The 17,976-nt window shown below is 42.7% G+C and overlaps 1 protein-coding gene across 1 annotated transcript; it reads right to left on the reverse strand.

Moving 5' to 3' along the window:
• Nucleotides 1–5,367: 5,367 nt before the first annotated feature.
• On the reverse strand, nucleotides 5,368–9,766 carry TMEM215 (transmembrane protein 215). The gene is made up of 2 exons (XM_070794430.1): nucleotides 8,928–9,766; nucleotides 5,368–8,693 (listed from the first exon to the last, which is right to left on the reverse strand). The coding sequence occupies exon 2, from the start codon at nucleotides 8,633–8,635 to the stop codon at nucleotides 7,928–7,930; it is 708 nt and encodes a 235-aa protein (XP_070650531.1). The 5' UTR covers nucleotides 8,636–8,693; nucleotides 8,928–9,766; the 3' UTR covers nucleotides 5,368–7,927.
• Between the last annotated feature and the right edge of the window lie 8,210 nt (nucleotides 9,767–17,976).

Below are 17,976 nucleotides of genomic sequence, written 5' to 3' on the forward strand. Positions count from 1 at the left end.
TAAAAAATAAATAAATAAAATTAAAAAATAAAAGGACAGATTACATATATGTACATAGTTATGCATGCATTAGAAAAATCATAAAGTAATCTTTAAAAAAATTTATCTGAGTCTTTGTCACCATCATTTACTCACCAGACTCCCCTGCTAGGCTGTGGGTGCCATAAAGACAGGAACTTGGGCTGATCTGTTTGCTCCTGTGTCCCAGGCCCAGCAGAGAGCCCGACTCATACCCACCCCTTAGCCAGGACTTGTTGAATGAAGGAGTGGACCCTGGGCTGGCCCATGGAAAGGGGATATGGGGGGACAGAGACCAGGCCAGGCTGACAAGAGCTTAGTCAGTAACCCTTCCCCTGTGATAGGACCTCCATGGGGCCATGCTGCCCATAGCCCCTAAATGTGTTTGCTGCTGGCCTCTGTTCTAATGCTTGGAGAGTGTGCTTGGAGAGCTCTGGGGAGACCCTTGGGCTCGTGGGGGAGTGGCAGTTCTGGGCTCTATATTTTTGCCACCTAAAGGGTGACAGTCTGCTTTGGGGAAATCCTGTCTGGGAGGAGGGAGTGAGCCCAGCCTGTCTTTGCATCGTCTGAGCACATGTGGTGGGGCTCTTAGTCCTGGTCTTGGAATAGCTGCTTGCATCTGAAACCCCATTCTTCTTTCAGTGCGACAGGTTGGCTGAATTTACAAATTTTTAATTTATTTATTTTACTATCTGTCCATTTCTAATACTTTGGCTAATACCATTTACTTGATGCTCCTTTAACATCCACGTTTTTATTGCACTTGTTAGTCTATTATTAGATAGGGGAGGATCAGGAGAGTTCACACACAATAGGAAGACCAGCTGAAGTGGGCAGTCCTTAGTCATCATTTGGGGCCATTTGGTGGAGACCCCAGAGAGGTCAGATCATAGTGCATGCTCAGTTGTGTCTGACTCTCTGTGACCCCATGGACTATAGCCCACCAGGGTCCTCTGTCCATGGGATTTCCCAGGCAAGAATACTGGAATGGGTTGCCATTTCCTTCTCCAGGGGATCTTCCTGACCTAGGGGTTGAATCTGCATCTCCTGATGGATTCTTTACAACTGAGCCACCAGGGAAGATTAGATTAAAAATTACTGGATAATTTTTAACTACTTTGATCTTATTTATTGGATGTTATTTTATATTCCTTTTAACTCAACCTGCTGCTGCTACTGCTGCTAAGTCGCTTCAGTCGTGTCTGACTCTGTGCGACCCCATAGACGGCAGCCCACCAGGCTCTCCCGTCCCTGGGATTCTCCAGGTAAGAATACTGGAGTGGGTTGCCATTTCCTTCTCCAATGCATGAAAGTGAAAAGTGAAAGTGAAGTCGCTCAGTCATGTCTGACTCTTAGCGACCCCATGGACTGCAGCCTACCAGGCTCCTCTGTCCATGGATTTTCCAGCCAAGAGTACTGGAGTGGGGTGCCATTGCCTTCACCTAGCAGGATATTTTTAGCTAAATTTTGCCCTTATTGAAATACACTCTAAGCGTACATATTTCTTTTCTTAGCCATTTAGAAAATGTATCAAAATTCTCTCATATTTCCTTTTACTCTTTATATTTTAAGACATTTCTGTTTGATGTATCCTCTAGTCCAGTGTCTAGCACTCACAGCCGTGAAAGGTGAGAATCGGCGATGTCAGGGATGGAGTGGGCGGATCCACAGCCGTGATGGGCTTAATCAAGGGCTGGTTGGCCCTTCTCCCTGTGCTGACAATCTGTGGACATGCTCTTCTTTTGCTGCCCTCTTCCCTACTCATATTCAAAGGAAGTCCTTCTTGCTGTTGTTAAAAGGAGACCTGATATTTGCATGATCAAGAAAAACAGTATCTGAAATTAAATCCCACTTTTAGCCAATCAGATAATTTGGGAAATTCGCAGGACAAATGATATGGGTCAGAAGTTATTAAGAGTGCCCTCAAATCCTGCTCAGGGGAGTTGTTGAGTGATGGCATCATTTTGCTCTAGAATAAACCAGGGCTTCCCTAAATCACCAACCAGTCTCTGAGCATCTTTCAGCCTTTACAGAGAATGGATGCTTCAGAAGACTTTGGGGGTGATGATCTGCAACTCAGCATCCTAAGACTGCCCAAGAAAATACCCAGGGGGCCTTGAAGGTCCTGTTAAGAACTGGATGGAAGCATAATAGAGGGACAATAGCCAAACCTGGAATTATTTTTTGTTGACCTACTTACAGGATTAACCCAAGTACGTTGATTCACCTTCTTTCTGGTCAGGAATTCAAAAGCTCAGTTGTCAAATGCTCTTAGAAGGACCAGTTATTGTCACATGTGCAGTATGGCCACTGACTCATGGAGGCAGGCAGGCAGTGGGAGTCAGGTCAGTCTTGGAAGGAGAAGAAACTGTTCTGGAAAGGTTTATCTCTTTCTTCTCCTTGTTATGTAAGATGTGGTTTCCCCAGAGAAGCAATATGCTAAGTAAAAAGTTAGGGCCCCAACCCACAGAAGCTTATTTTAATCCACATTTTTGCTGACTATATTCAATTTGATTTAATTCAAATTAACAAGGTAGAATTGTTTTTTTTTTTTTTCCCCCTACCAGAAAGGGGAAGTAGGCTTTGAGAGTGACCCACATGGTACAACTGAGAGTTTTCACTGAGCAAGGCAGAGTGAATATGTGTGCTGGGTGGAGAGTGGAGTGGAAAGATGAATAAAATGTGGCTCCTGCCCTTGAAAAGCTCACATTGTGGTTGGAGAGGCAAACATGTACTCAACTAATACACACAATAATAACGGTGGAGGCGTAATCAGACCAGAGAATAATGGAAGTGTTAGTTCTGAGTGGGAAAATCTACAGGATTGTGGAAGATGTGGGAGCTGCCCCTTGATGGCTGTTAGGGGGTTAAGCAGCAGAGGGACCAAGACAGGGTGGGCATCTAAGGGAGAGAAAATCATGGGGGCGAAGACTTGGGGTGGTCAGCAGCCGGCAGAGTCAGGGAATAGCCAAGGAGCTGCTGTAGAGGATGGAAGGTGGGGTGCAGGAGCACAGGGACAGGCGGGTCTTTGTGAGGTGGTCTGGTGGTCTAAGCACTTACATAGAAGGTAATTGTCCGTACTTTTCATGTTGAATTACAGGCAGGTAATTTTCAGAAAGCTTAATTCTTCTAACAGATGTGCTCTTGTCTCAGACTGGTGTTGTCTCACGTTCAATAATTCATTACCATGAAAAATAAGAAGGTGATTAATTGTAAAGTATTTGTTATATTTAACTTTCTAGGGATAGATTTGTCAAAGAGCAGCAAGCACAGGAGATGTGTTAATAGCTTTGTGTTCTTCTGGAGCTCCATACCTTATTTTGGATAAAGCATGCTAAGCCTCATTCTGTCATTGAGGATACCAAGTCTACAGGCTCTAACATGGGTTCAGGAGGAGGAATAAAGGGGGACAATGAAGAGAGGATCTCTAATAAGTGTCAGGCCCAAGAATAACTGGCCAAAGGTCATGGAGATCTAATATTGGTGCCCAGCTATTTGTGTATCTGGATAGCATCACAAACAAACTTCTCTTGTGGGGAAGTGTCCATGCAGTGAGGGACCCTATAGGCAGGAAGAAATCAAAGACATGAGCTCCAGCTCAATGGTGTTTACACAATTTTATGTTATCTGGACAAGAGACTAAATGGAATTCAATTCTTTATTGAGATTTTCAGATGAACCAAGCATTTATCCACATTTCTATCTCCAGTTTAATTTTTCCAGTGAGGAACTGAAACATAGAAAACTCATGGATAGTCTATTGAATTCCTGGAATTCCAGTTCATTTGAAAGCCACTAATAGGTAAGAATATACATATGTATTAAATATATATAAAATATATGGTGAGATACCTTAAGAAAATGCTTTTGACATAGTACAAAGTAATCATTATTGTCTACGGCTGCTCTTCATTTTGCTTGTTCAACATTATGCTTTTGAAGACTGAGACCACTGTCATCTGCTTTTGAGTTACATGCTAGCAGTATCTTAACTGGGGAAGTGTCTTATCTTACTCATAGAAATACTGGCTCTGTCTCATCTCACTCTTAAAAATACTGCCTTTGGTCCTGATGGGGGACCTTTTTGAAGAAGCATCATTTTATTTCTTACCCTATTCTTTGCATCTATATGAGTGAAGAAAAAAATCAAACAATTTGAGTATTTGATCCATTTACACATTTCTGCCTCCTCACTCTCACCGATTAGGAAATAGTTTATCAACTGTAAATTTTCACTTCTATGGCAAATGATAAATAATGTGGCTATGTTACCAACAATAGAAAAAAAAACAACCAACAAAGTAATCCATAATCCTTGATATTTGGCTAGCTGTACGGAATGGCATGATAAATTATGGTACTTCACTAAAATGTCATATTACACAATTGTTAAGTGACAAATAGGAACACTACATAGACACATGAAAACATATTTGAGATATAACTAAAAGAGAAAAGAAAACGAAGCACAATTACAATATGTAAGGTGCATACACAGGTAGAGGGGGCCTGGAAGATAATATACTGAAGTGGAAATGTGTGTAGTTCTGTTAGGATAGTGGGTCTGTGGACTTTCAAAAACATTTTATTTAATGTTATAAAATAATAATAAAGCAGCAAATTCAGCAACTAAATGATGCTGTGGAAGTATACTCATAAATAAGTAGAGGTTGGATATAACAAAAGGAAAAATATTTGAAAGAATGCATCTCCTTTCTCTACATTACCAGTTTATGGGTAGTAAGATCCATACCATTGAAAACATTCTCAAAGGGGCTGGTTAGCAGGTTTGGAAGAGAGCCTGAACTTAACTGTATCTGGATTTGTTTGCCATGATTGCAGTGGAAACTAAATCTCGAAACAGTTGTTTAAGTAAGCTCCAGCTTGGCTATCTTGGCTGAATTCACACTTTGGATTCAAGAAACAGTTTGGAAAAAGAACCAGTGTATAATATAAATAGGAATATAGAGCAAGAAAAATTCAGTACAGGAGATTTCAAAAATAAAATGCCTATTTAAAATCCAGTTGAAATGACTATTTGGATTAACAGAGAAGTAAAAGTAACCAAGGCTGAGTTAAATTTACATCCATCTGAAAGCTCTTGGAGGATACCAGGAATAATCCTCACGTTGGTCATGTTCATGTTAATCATTTGCTAGCACTGTTGACGGGAATGAACTGCTCTGTGTTCCTGTAAAGGGCTCAGACCCTTTTCTCTTCTTGTCCACTCTGTTCAAAAGAATGACAGTTTTACCCTGAATATAGCACTTAACAAGTGTTGACATGGGGCGCTAGGCTACCTTGCTTCGTGTTAGGCAGGGGTGGATTAACATAAACTGTTAAGCAAAATTCACACACACAATTACACATTTTATTCTTTCTGGTCAAAGTTAAGCCTCCCAGCTCAACACTTGCACACCATTATTTTAGCATTGCAGAAAATTCCCTCAAATGCCTTCTTAGATAATTTAAGGATCTTAAGTAGGCAGATGGAAGAAGAAACTTAAAAGTAAGTTTCTTCTGAAATAGGACTTGAAAATGTGATAAAATACCTTATCTCTCTAGACTAGTAGCTGACTTTGGATATGGAAATTGGAGTGTGTGTGTGTGTGTGTGTGTGTGTGTGAGATATGAAGGAGTTTGAGTTGAAGAAATCAGAAAGTAACTTTTCCAAATCCCAAACCTGACCTTACAACCATCTCTTTTCAGACCCTTTGTAGGATTTGCTGAGTCTGTGTGAACACCCCTCTGATGTCTTGCTCTCTCCTCACCTCTAAAGATGTCCACAAAGACAAACAAATTAGAACAACTTTTTATTCCTAAGAGTTATCCAATAATTTTTACCTTCCTAGAATCAAGATTTCCATCTTTCAAAATGCTTTAGACTTATTAAGAGGCATTGCAATTTTAGGAATGATTTTTCCTCCATTCCAAATCCAAAGTAAATTACATTTAGTGCAAAGATATGTATTTGATTATTTGGGGTTATACCAATATTGGAAATTTTCTCCTTAAAAATATTTTACCCTATCATCTTCATTTTATCCCCAGAAGTGTATTTTTTGAATAAATAATATTTAGTAGCAAAACAAATCTGCTTTCATACATCTACAAAATTCTTTTGAATAGCAACAAGAACTAAATCCATGTAGCACAATTGTTATTATGAATTGCATAACTTTGGCATGCATTTTGCTATAAATCATTTCCTGGCAAAATATAGAGTGCTTTTGACATAATGCCATAGAGTATCCAAACTGGGAAGCAATGAGAGAACTAGTCTAGTGTGAGTAAGTCCCACTTCCTCATTTCAGGGACTGAGGTGGTAAAATGTGCTCAGGATCACAGATTTTATTTTCCAACATTTAAGGAATACTAAGATAAATTAAATATTTCTGATGTTGAATTTGGTTAGAAAATTGTGATTTTAGGGGAACAATTCTCAAGACAAAATAATTGCTACACTTAAAGAATTGCAGAGTTGGACTTGAAATACACAAAAGAGGTACAGTTGTCCTCAGTTCCCCTTTTGGGAGAAAGTGGCTGAAACTATACAGTCATTAAAAGCAAGTCATTCTCTGAAGGATGCAAAGTTATGCTGATCTTCAAAATGAAATATACCACCATTTCTACATATAATTTAATTTTTTCTTCAACAGGGATTAAATGGTATTTTGGTTGATAGACAGTTGAGCAAATGAAAAAGGAAATACATTTTTAGGATCCCACTGTGATTTTTTTTCCTCAGCAGCAAAAAATTAAATGAAACAGACCTTTGTCATGTAATGTTCACTGATCAGGAGAACTCAATGAAAATTGGGCTTTAGTTAAATCTAGTGGATTAATTTGTTTCATTGGCATTGACAGTCTTTGGGAGTGTCGAACAAATGTACAAATAAAGACATTTCCAGAAATTTAACCATCACATTTCACAGAATTTCTGCATAAAGTTCAAGACTAATGGTATTGACGTCACAATCTTCACAATTTAAAAGGCATTTAAGAATCATAATTACATCTTCCATAAATGTTAAAGACACTTGTATACATATGTAAAGTCCATTTTGACTTGATGAAAACAAATTCTAATCTATGAAAATATGATATCAAGCCATATTGCACCTGATGAGGAAATTGTACATGATTGACAGTAAGTGCTAAAAAACACTTCAGATAAAGACCCAGTAAGTTAATATAAATGAAGAGTTTCAGAAGTAATACAGCCATCTAAAATTGTTAGTTTTTAACACAATTGGTCACACTTATTTTACTTTACTAAAAATCCCTGATCTTGTCTGAAGGTAATAACCATAAAACTCAATTACATGATTCAACTGTCTTTAACTCCCCTTTCTGCAGTAACCATCACACCTTAGGAGGGATGTAGCTATTCTATCTTAATTTTTTTTTTTTCTTTCGGCAAATACTATGTGTGAAAAACTTTCACTGGACAAAAAATCATTTCATAGAATAAAGTATTGAATTGTTTTTTCATTCAACTTCTTTAGACCGAAAGCAGCTCAATTTCCCCATGAGTAGTCCACACATCGTTTCATGTCTGTTATCTGCAACCCACTCTAGATTTATCTTGCTTTCAGCAGGTGCTGGGTAATACTTTTTGCCATATTTTACAAAGCATCCAACATGGCTTAAATTGCTTAAAAGCAATTGAAACTGCTTCCTTTCCTACCCACTGCCTCTTCCAGTGTCCTTAACCCTCATCATCCTTTCCTGAAATGTGTCCCAAACATGCCTATTTACATGACTGACACACCAGAGGCTTGCACGACCATCACGTACCAGGTCAGTTTCTAACCGTGTGAAGGCTGTTGGAGCAGGGCAGTTTCCTTCTGTTGGGAGCTGAGTGTAGCCACATTTCTATCAACACAGCGACCCTTGTATGCAAAACTTAGACTATCGTCTCGTGGTCCCACCTGCCTTGGCTCTGATTGATGTAACAACAGTATCTGTCATAGGGGCTGTTCTGCTTGTAGGAGCAAACGATGATACTGTCCTGGGGCACGAAGAAGATGCTATCCTCGGGCTCAGGATGCTCAGACCTGTCCCAGGCTGAGCACTTGGCATCCAAGGCACTGTAGGTGAGGGAGCTGCCCGAGGGACAGTAGCCATCCAAGTATCTGGACGTCTCCTCCCGACGCCCGCTCTGGCCAGGGCTCTGGCATTCTCCTTCCTCCATGGGTGTGGGGGTGGTGATGGAGCTGGCCATAGGCAACTCGCCCTGCCCTTGGAGGGAAGGCTTCCCCCTGAGGCCCGCCTTCTTAGCCAGCTCATCTGAACTCCCCTTGCCTGACTCCAGGTCTGAAGGGGTCCTCAGCAGTTCCACCACCTCCTTGTCCTTGGGTTTCCGGAAGCACGGCAACTTTCGGACCCACAGCAGCTCATTCTCGGGCCACTTGGTGCAACCCTCGGTTTTCCTCGCCAGGGCAATGGCCGCAATGCCTGGCAGGCAGATGGCGGGCCCTATGGCCAGGAGGGGGATGTTCCCCAGAGTCTCTCCTTTCATCCCAGAGACTGTGAACATGAAGCCAAAGACCAGGAAGACGCTGACCAGGGCCACAACCAGCCCAGTCCTCGGGTTGATGTCATCGGGCCGCATCTTTCACTCCATCCAGGTTGGGGACTGCCCGCTGACCAAGGAGCAGTGTTCCTCCCTACTGTCAGAGGCAAAACCGCACTGGGTTAAAAACAGAACAAAAATATCCTAGTCAATTTCCCACCCACCAAACATCTCTCTTACTCTGTCTCTGACTCTACTGTCAGTCTTGGTCTCCATCTCTATTTCCCCTGTTTCTGCTGCTCTCTCTCTCTCTTTCTCTGTCTCTTTCGTACTATTGCAACCCCTGTCTCTCTCTCAGATAGACATCCACCGGTTGGGGTGGCCAAGGTACCTGAGGTTTCCTGCCGTCTCCCGGGAACGGGGAAAAAAGCCAGTCTGAGTCTCCTTAGAAACCTCCACAGCAGCTGTTTCCTCGGCTCTCTCCCTTGTTTCTGGAAGGAAAGCCTGGCTTTGCCCCTTGACTCCACATCCAGGTGGTGCGATGTCGGTCTCCAGGGCTTTGCGAGCGGAGCGGAGCGGCGGCGCAGCCCAGCGCCCAGCTCTGCGCGAAGAGCGCCGGGTGCTGGAGGGAGGACGGACTTAGAGGAAAAGAGGGAAAGCGGCGAGCGAGCCTGGCCTGGTTACATCACTTGCAGAGCAAGCTCAGAAACGAAGAAGGACGCGCGGGGGCGCGAGGGGACTAGACCCCAGGGAGAGGCCACCGGGGCAGAAGGGGCTGCCCACGGTCTACTTGGGGAGCTTGGAGCAGCCGGAGTTCGTCCCTCCGCTGCCTGGGAGGGCTGAGCAGGGCGTCTGGACTCTCTTCTGTGTCCTGAGAGAGTCCCGGGTGCGCGGTTGACGCGGGCCGGAGACTGGAACTCGGGCCGGTTTGCCCACGGGGCAGCCGGGGCTCCAAGTCCGCGGTCCGAGGTCAGAAGTGCCAGCCGGAGACGTCCCCCGGGGACCGGGATCCTTCTCTAGTTGCAGATGTGGGTGACCCGATCCGCCCTGGAGCAGCTCCCAGGTGGTTGCCCTACCGCGTCTCTGAACGTCGAGGCTCTGGGGCTCTGAGGGCTGCACTTCTCAGGATCCTGAGGCCCGCGACTGCTCTGTCTTCGGGCGCTGGGCGGCAGCGGCGCGCAACAGCGCTGGAATAGCAGCGAAGAGCGCCGGACCCGCGCCCAGGCTGAGTCAGTGGTCATCCGGGTCTTGCTCACCCCTGGGGGCGTCACCAGAGTCCTTCCCTCGCCCCCAACCTGGGTCTTACAGCCCTGGGACCTGCAGGGGGTGGCCTTGGAGCCTGGATCCCACTCTGACACGGACGTGGTGCCAGCCACGCCGGCTGGGTCAAAGGAGATGGGCTTTCCAGCCCCGGCTCTCCATCCCCCTGCAACTGGCACCCAACACCCCGCTATCGAGGAAAAGGAGGGGCCTTGACTCGGGGATCAGCCCGGCCAGCAGCTCTGGCTTTGGGCGATTCTCTCCTTCGCCCACGCTGGTGTGGACAATCTGCCTCCTCCCCACGGGCGCACGGGCTGGATTCCTCTGGCCCTGGGGGCAGGACTGGCTTTGGCTGGGGTTCTTAAACAAGGCTGCTCATTTAGGGTAGATGGGGAATAGCGAGAAGCCGGACGCAGAAGGACGGGGGAGGAAGGGGGAGGAGATGGGGTAGTATTTTTCATTAAGGCTGTGCTTTGGTGGAAAGAATTTTGACCTCCAGGCCTTCTCCCCACTTAAATTAACCATGTATTCTTGGGCAAGTGATTTAACTGCTTTGAGAATCAGTTGACGCATCTGTAAAATGAAAATATTACTATCAAATATGTGAACAAACTCTCTGAGGACTAAATAAATGTAAAGTTCCTAGTGCAATGCTTGCTTGGGCTGTGCTGTGCTTAGTGGTTTAGTTGTGTCCGATTCTTTGTGACCCCATGGACTGTAGCCCACTAGGCTCCTCTGTCCATGGGGATTCTCCAGGCAAGAATACTGGAGTGGGTTACCATGCCCTCCTCCAAGGGATCTTCCCAACCCACGGATCAAACTCAGGTTCTCCGGCTTTGCAGGGGGATTCTTTACTGTCTGAGACACCAGGGAAGCCCATATTGCTTAGTACGTGATAATCAATAAAAGGCAGGAGCCAAGTCATTAAGAGCCTGTCTGGGGGGCTAAGAACCTTTGACTCTAAGCCGTGAAGAGTGGTGGCAGTGTTTTAAGCAGGGATCAACAGAAACTATTCCATGTTTGACAGACAGGGACAGTAGGTTAGAGGACAGGTTGGAAGGGGTTGAGGGGTAAACAAGGAGACCTGGAGGAGGACAGTTCAATAAGCCAGGCAAGACATGGCAGGGATCTGAACAATGCAGGGCTAGTAGGGGTGGTTGGAAGAAAGTGAATTTGAAAGATATTTAAAGCTGTAATCAAGGATCAAAGAAAGTAAGATGGTGATTGGAGTCCAAGGTTGACTCCCAAGTTTCCCACTCTTTCCACTGAGTGGATCAGGAATCAGACTCAGCTTTCCACTCCAGTATCTACTCTTCCTCACTAAACAGCTGCTGTACCTCTGGCATAGAATCATTATTTTGGACAGAAAGAAGGAAGAAAGGGAGAAAGGCAAAGAGCAAAAGTGAGATGCCAGCTGTCTGACCATTTCCATCAGGAAAATAATTGTTTTCCTGGCAGCTGCACCAAATAGACATTATATGAAGAACTCTGTCATAGCTCTGTCGTAGCTCACTGGTCAGACATCATAGCTTACTGGCCAGAAGGCTGTCATAGTGGTCACCTCTGTGCAAAGGACCCTGGGAAATCAAGATTTTGTTTGCAGGGAGGGGTGTTGACCAGAGTTATTGCCACTTTGAAAATATTACAGATTTGTTATCGAGGAAGAAGAGTAGAAAGAAAGTTGGAGAAGCAACCAGCAGTGTGTACCACAACTGCTGACCACGCTTCCCTTCTTGAAGCCCTCTCTCCTTTGCCTTTCTATTCTGGTCTCTTTCCCATCTCCTTGGCCACTCATTTGTAGACTACATTGTAAAACTTCTTTTTATTTTATTAATTTTTAACAAAGCCCTTTGATGCTAATGGCTATGCTGATGGCTGGCTATGCTGATGACCCCTATATTTATCTCTTTGGCTTTGTCCTTTTCCCTCAATTTCAGATTTATAATATCTGATTGTCTGATAATACCTACTTGTCTGCTTGATATCTGTCGGTATGGCACACAGACACCTCATCTCAGCACCACCGAAACTATGCTCATCAAATTTCCTTCAGACCTGCCCTTTCTCCTTTGACCCCCTTATTCTTCCTATTTGCCCAGCTGAGAAACTGTGGGATTGTCCTCTGTTCCTTTGTCTTTCTAACAATGTACATCAAGTAAATCAAGCAAATCATCATTGTCTTACCTCCTAAATTCCCTGATCTAGCTCCTCTTCTACCTGTGACCTGAGGCAAATCACTTTACCTCACTGGGTTTCATTTTCCTGTGAAACAAGGGCTTTGCATGGAGCTAGCTGAGGACCCTTTCGGCTCTACTCTTCCGTGATTCTCTGACAGTCACTCTGCAGGGGTGAAGAGTCGTTAGTGGTGTGCAGGTGCTCTGACAGTAGTGCTGGAAACCTAGCTGAGCCTAAAGAAGCAACATCGCTGAGCAGAGACCTCCTCTAACTTGGACAAGCATCCAATTCCATTTGACTCAAGTCATGCAGTTCACCTACTTAGGCATTAGATAAGACCCATGCATAAAGCTGCAGGAGACTTCAATTACTGTCTAATCATAAGCCTCATTCTCTCAAAGCAGTTCCTTCTTAGAGGTAATTTCAGATGGTCTTTGAACAGCAGGTATACTTGCCCAAGTCAGCAGCAAAAGTGGGTGGAGGTGGGAGACATCACTCAGGGTGACAATATTCAGGGACAGAAAAGGCATTCTCAGTATTTAATTTCTTGCCTGTACAGGCTGATCGCACTAGGATTTTAAAACCCTAAGCAGTTCTTGCAATGCTGTAAGCATATACAGCTATGTACAAAAGCTTTTCATCAGAAGAAAAAGCAAATTCAGGTTTTAATGAGGTTTTAACATGTGGGTGTTTGAGAAGGAAATGCAGAACCTTTTATTTCTGAGATTATTGAAATCACGGGAGGCTAGGATTTGAAGATATCTTATAGAATATCTACAACTCAGTTACTTTCTTAAATATTTTTGTTTCATGTCATGGATGTATTTATATATTAATAAGTAGCAGACTGCCACAGAATCAGTTAAAATTTTTAGATTTTACATACTATTTGGGTAAAACCAGTCATATAATATATGTAGTTATTTTTATTGTGATAAAAAATGTTTGTTATTTTTTTGTTGTTACATACCTTTATAAAGTACCCTTATTTCTGGAAGTGAAAAAAATAGAATATCTACTCTAACACATTTAATCAGACAGATGAAATGCAGAAGGGTTGCAATCATTCAATACTGTTGTTATTGTTGCTCAGTTGCCAAGTCATGTCCAACTCTTTGCGACCCCATGGACTGCAGCACACCAGGTTTCCCTGTCCCTCACCATCTCCCAGAGTTTGCCCAAGTTCACGTCCATTGAATTGGTGTTGCCATGCAACCACTTTATCCTCTGTCACCCTCTTCTCCTTCTGCCTTCAGTCTTTCTCAGCATCAGGGTCTTTTCCAATGAGTTGGCTATTTGCATCAGGTGGACAAAATATTGGAGCTTCAGCTTCAGCACCAGTCCTTCCAATGAATATTCAGGGTTGATTTCCTTTAGAATTGACTGGTTTGATCTTGCAGTCCAAGGGACTCTCAAGAATCTTCTCCAACACCGCAGTTCAAAAGCATCAATTCTTCAATACGACTTGAGTATTTATGATGTGTGTGACACTGTGCTAGGTGCTGGGGATGCAAGTCAGTGAGATGTGGTCACTCACATTCACAGAGCAAGATGTGTGTATAGATTATGCTGTGGCAACAAGACTTTCAGAGCTCAAAGGCTGTACGCTCATCCTGCTTGTCTATCGTGGATCAGCTGCAGCCTTGCTCCTTTTATTCTTGCATGGGGCCTCTTACATGTTAGAGACAGACCTGGATGCTCTGGAAAGGAGGGAGAAGTCCCAACTCATAGTTTAAAGGCTCTGTCTAGCTGTTGTATAGAAAATAAACAAGGTGGGTTGAAGGCAGAAGCATAGAGGCCCCTTAGGAAACTATTGTAATTATCCAGGTGAGAGATGATATTGGTTTATGAATGTGGCCAGAAGTGGTTAGATTCTGATGTATTCTAATGTAAAGCTGACAGTATTTGCTGATATATTTGGGATGTGAGGGAAATTACATAATCAAGGATGATTCTAAGATTTGAAAATTGAGGGGCAAACCAGGAATCTGGTTTTGGACATGTTTATTTGCTATATCAAAGTGAAGTTGGTGATAGAGTTGATGTACAAGTCTGGAGTTTGGGGAGAAATCTGGGCTGGATATACAATTTTGGGAGCTGTTGGGATATGATTACCATTTTAATCCCTGGGACTAATGAGATCTTAGGCAGAGATCTCATGAGAACTTAGGGAGCAGACATCAGTAGGCTAGAGAAGTTCCAGTACTAAGTACAAAGGAACATCAATATTTTGAGGCTGGGGAGATGAAGAGGAACCAGCAAAAGAAATTGTGAAGGCGTGGCCAGCGAGGTGAGCCAATGAGCAGAGGTCCAAGGAACTAAAAGAAGAAAGCAGTTCAGGGCGGGCATAGTGATTGCATCGATTCTGTTGACAAATATGAAAAGGACTAAAAAGTGAACACTGGGCTTAGCAACGTGGAGGTCATCGGTCACCTTTACAGGAATAGTTCTGGTAGAGTGGCCGGGGGTGAAATATTGACTGAAATGGGTCCAAGAGGGAAAAGAAGCAGAGGAACTGGGGGCTGAGAGCAGAGAAAACTCAAAGGATTTTGTTGTTAAGTCTGTTGGAGAGGGAGAGGGTGGGAAGATTTGGGAGAATGGCATTGAAACATGTATAATATCATGTATGAAACGAGTTGCCAGTCCAAGTTTGATGCACGATACTGGATGCTTGGGGCTGGTGCACTGGGACGACCCAGAGGGTTGGTATGCGGAGGGAGGAGGGAGGAGGGTTCAGGATGGGGAACACATGTATACCTGTGGCGGATCCATTTTGATATTTGGCAAAACTAATACAATATTGTAAAGTTTAAAAATAAAATAAAATTTAAAAAAAATTAAAAAAAAAAAAAAAAGGAACAGAGAAATGAAATGATAGCCAGAGGTGGGGTGTAGGGTCAAGAGAGAAAAGTTTTTAAGGGAGCTCTCTTTAGCACTTTGCTTGTAGAGATAAAATATTTCCAAATTTAAATGACAATGCTATGTAATTTAAAAAAATCCATTCAAGTTGTAAATATACAAAATAATACCAATACTCGGGGCAGGGTGCTGCTGAGACGGATACTCACATATGTTAATGGTGGGAATGTATTGGTACTAACTTTTTCATGGATGAAGTCTGCTCAGGTATCTAAAGAACTTCAAAGAAATGCATCCCTTTGCATGACTATTCTACTGAAACATGTCAGAAGTAAGTGTATACTGGTGGAAAGACCAGGCTCAGGCACCATATGAGTAAATTAATCATCATTTACTCATCTCAAGATGTAGATGGACGTCCCCACCGCTTCACCAACTTGTGCACAGTTAGGGATGGTAATGTCTGAGTAAGAGAAGGTCACATCTAACCCTTTTAGAAACAAAGCGTTTCTCTCTAGGTTCACCATGTATTCATAAGGCTTATTTTCGTGAGGCAGATCCAAGCCTACTCATAGCCTGGCCTCCTGTCTGCTGAGCACACCTGATATGACAACAGGCCCAGGTCATGAGGCATAAACAAAATCCTCATTAGCATTTTCAGACTCTCCAGACCCACACAGTAATTTCCTGAATTCAGTGCTATGGAAACAGAATGAGAGCCATTCTGTGGAAGTCTCCAAGAGTCAAACAAATTAAGACCTTGGAACTGCTGTTGCTGCACTGTCCAATACCATAGCGATTAACACAAGAGGCTATTTGCATTTAAATTAATTAAAATGCAATAAAATAAAAAAATCAATTTCGCAGATGTACTACCCACATTTCAAGTGCTGAGCAGTTAAATGTGGTGATTGGCCACCATACTGGACAGTGCAGATATAAATGTTTCACCATTACCAAACTCTATTGGATGATGGTGAGCTATTGGGTTTATCATAATCCAGTTGACTCAGGCAGTATGATTCTAGCAAACTTTCCCATAAAAATAAACAGTAGCACAAAAATATTTATGTGCAAAAAAATAATTTACAATGCCCTAGTAGTAAAACACTGGAAAACACTGAAATAGCCAATAACAGAGGAAAGGTTATATACAATATGGTATGTTCATTGGAGGGAATATGCACAGTCAGTTGAGGGAGTATTATGTATGAACAAAATTATATTTTTTATATTTTTAATGACCCATGACAATGGGATCAATATAATGTTAATTAAAAAAGCTAAGAATAAAAAATTCCATTAAAGTAACTTGAAAAAAATTTATATTTAGTAGGCCCCTAATTACTGAAAAAAAAAAAAAAAAGCTAGAATAGAAAAAAAAGACCAAAAGTAAATACTCTCAAAATATTAGCTGTGATTATTTCTAGGTGGTGGAGTGGAGCCCTGTGTTTAGTCGCTAAGTCACGTCTGACTCTTTGAGACCCCCAGGGACTGTAACCCACCAGGCTCCTCTGTCCATGGGGTTTTCCAGGCAAGAATACTGGAGTGGGTTGCTATTTCCTCCTCCAGGGGCTCTTCCCAACCCAGAGATCAAACCCACGTCTCCTGTATCTTCTGCATTGGCAAGTGGATTCTTTACCACTGAGCTGGAGCATTACATAATTGTTACTATTTTCTTTATATTTTTATGAATTGTCAAAATTTCTGCTGTTATATTATAATAAGACAAAGTTTTTGTTTTAATGAGAGAATGGTCTCTCTCATATATTAAGCACTCAATAAATGGTAGTTGAAAGAATGATATACAAAGATTTGAAAGATTGTCCTGTCCCCTTCCTCATTCTGGCACTTCCTCACAGGAGAGAAAAGGATATGGATGAATTGAGAAGAGAGGAAAATTGAAAGACAGTAAGTGGATTTTCATGTTGGATTGGAGTGAAATCATATGGTTCCTCCCAAATTTATGTTAATCACTTTTGAGATGTCTTACAACCCTATTTTTAACCTGCTGCTGCTGCTAAGTCACTTCAGTCGCGTCCGACTCTGTGCGACCCCATAGACGGCAGCCCACCAGGCTCCCCCGTTCCTGGGATTCTCCAGGCAAGAACACTGGAGTGGGTTGCCATTTCCTTCTCCAATGCATGAAAGTGAAAAGTGAAAGTGAAGTCACTCAGTCGTGTCTGACTCTAGCGACCCCATGGACTGCAGCCTACCAGGCTCCTCCATCCATGGGATTCTCCAGGCAAGAGTACTGGAGCAGGGTGCCATCGCCAACCTAGACAATAATAAATGTACTATTTCCCCCCTTTTTGATTTAAAAATGGTTGTTTTGATGCACTTAGTTAGAGATTTGATATTTTTTCCTTCTTGGCTGTAATTCTGACTCATTTATTTAACAAATGTCATATTGAGAACCTCCTACATATCTGGTGGTGTTCACGCCTCCTCTGTACCTCCTCCCATCTTCTCTAGCTCCTAGCAGGTAACTCTGATTTTTACTAAAGCCTACCTTTACAACTCTAACTTCTCTTATTTCACTCAGGGCCTCCAGAGATGTAAAGTATCTTCAGTTGTTTTCCAGTGCTGAATTAACAGAGTTTTAAAAATGCCTGCAGCTCATTAGGGTTCATTAGGTTGTGCAGAACAAAGTACAAAGGAGCCTAGAATTTTCACGAATCTTTTTGTAAGTTAAAAAATAAAGCTAGCGCAAGTGACAGTGTTCGATTAACGGTTCCAAAGATGAAAACGTTTTAGGGATCTGAGCGGTTCCAGCCAAACATCCATTTGCTCTCTGGGCCTGAGCTTATTCACTAGCTTAGATCTTTCTCCGTGTTGTCTTTCCTTTGATTCGGTAGAGCATCCTTGTTAAGGGAATAAACGATGAGAAAAATGGACTGTTGAGAATCGGAGTTGGGAGTAGAGAATTCTTATGTGGTTTGATCCCTAAACTGAAGGTTCATCTGATTTTCTCATTTTCTTGCCCTTAGATTAACATAGTACATTGACATATCCAACCTTAAAAAATTTTTTTATTGAAGCATATAGTTGGTTTACAATACTATATTGATTTCAGGTGTACAATATAGTGGTTCAATGTTTTTATAGATTATACTCCATTTGACGTTATAAAATGCTGGCCATAT

The sequence above is a fragment of the Bos indicus genome, chromosome 8 (assembly GCF_029378745.1).
Source record: "Bos indicus isolate NIAB-ARS_2022 breed Sahiwal x Tharparkar chromosome 8, NIAB-ARS_B.indTharparkar_mat_pri_1.0, whole genome shotgun sequence".
Lineage (NCBI taxonomy): Eukaryota > Metazoa > Chordata > Mammalia > Artiodactyla > Bovidae > Bos > Bos indicus.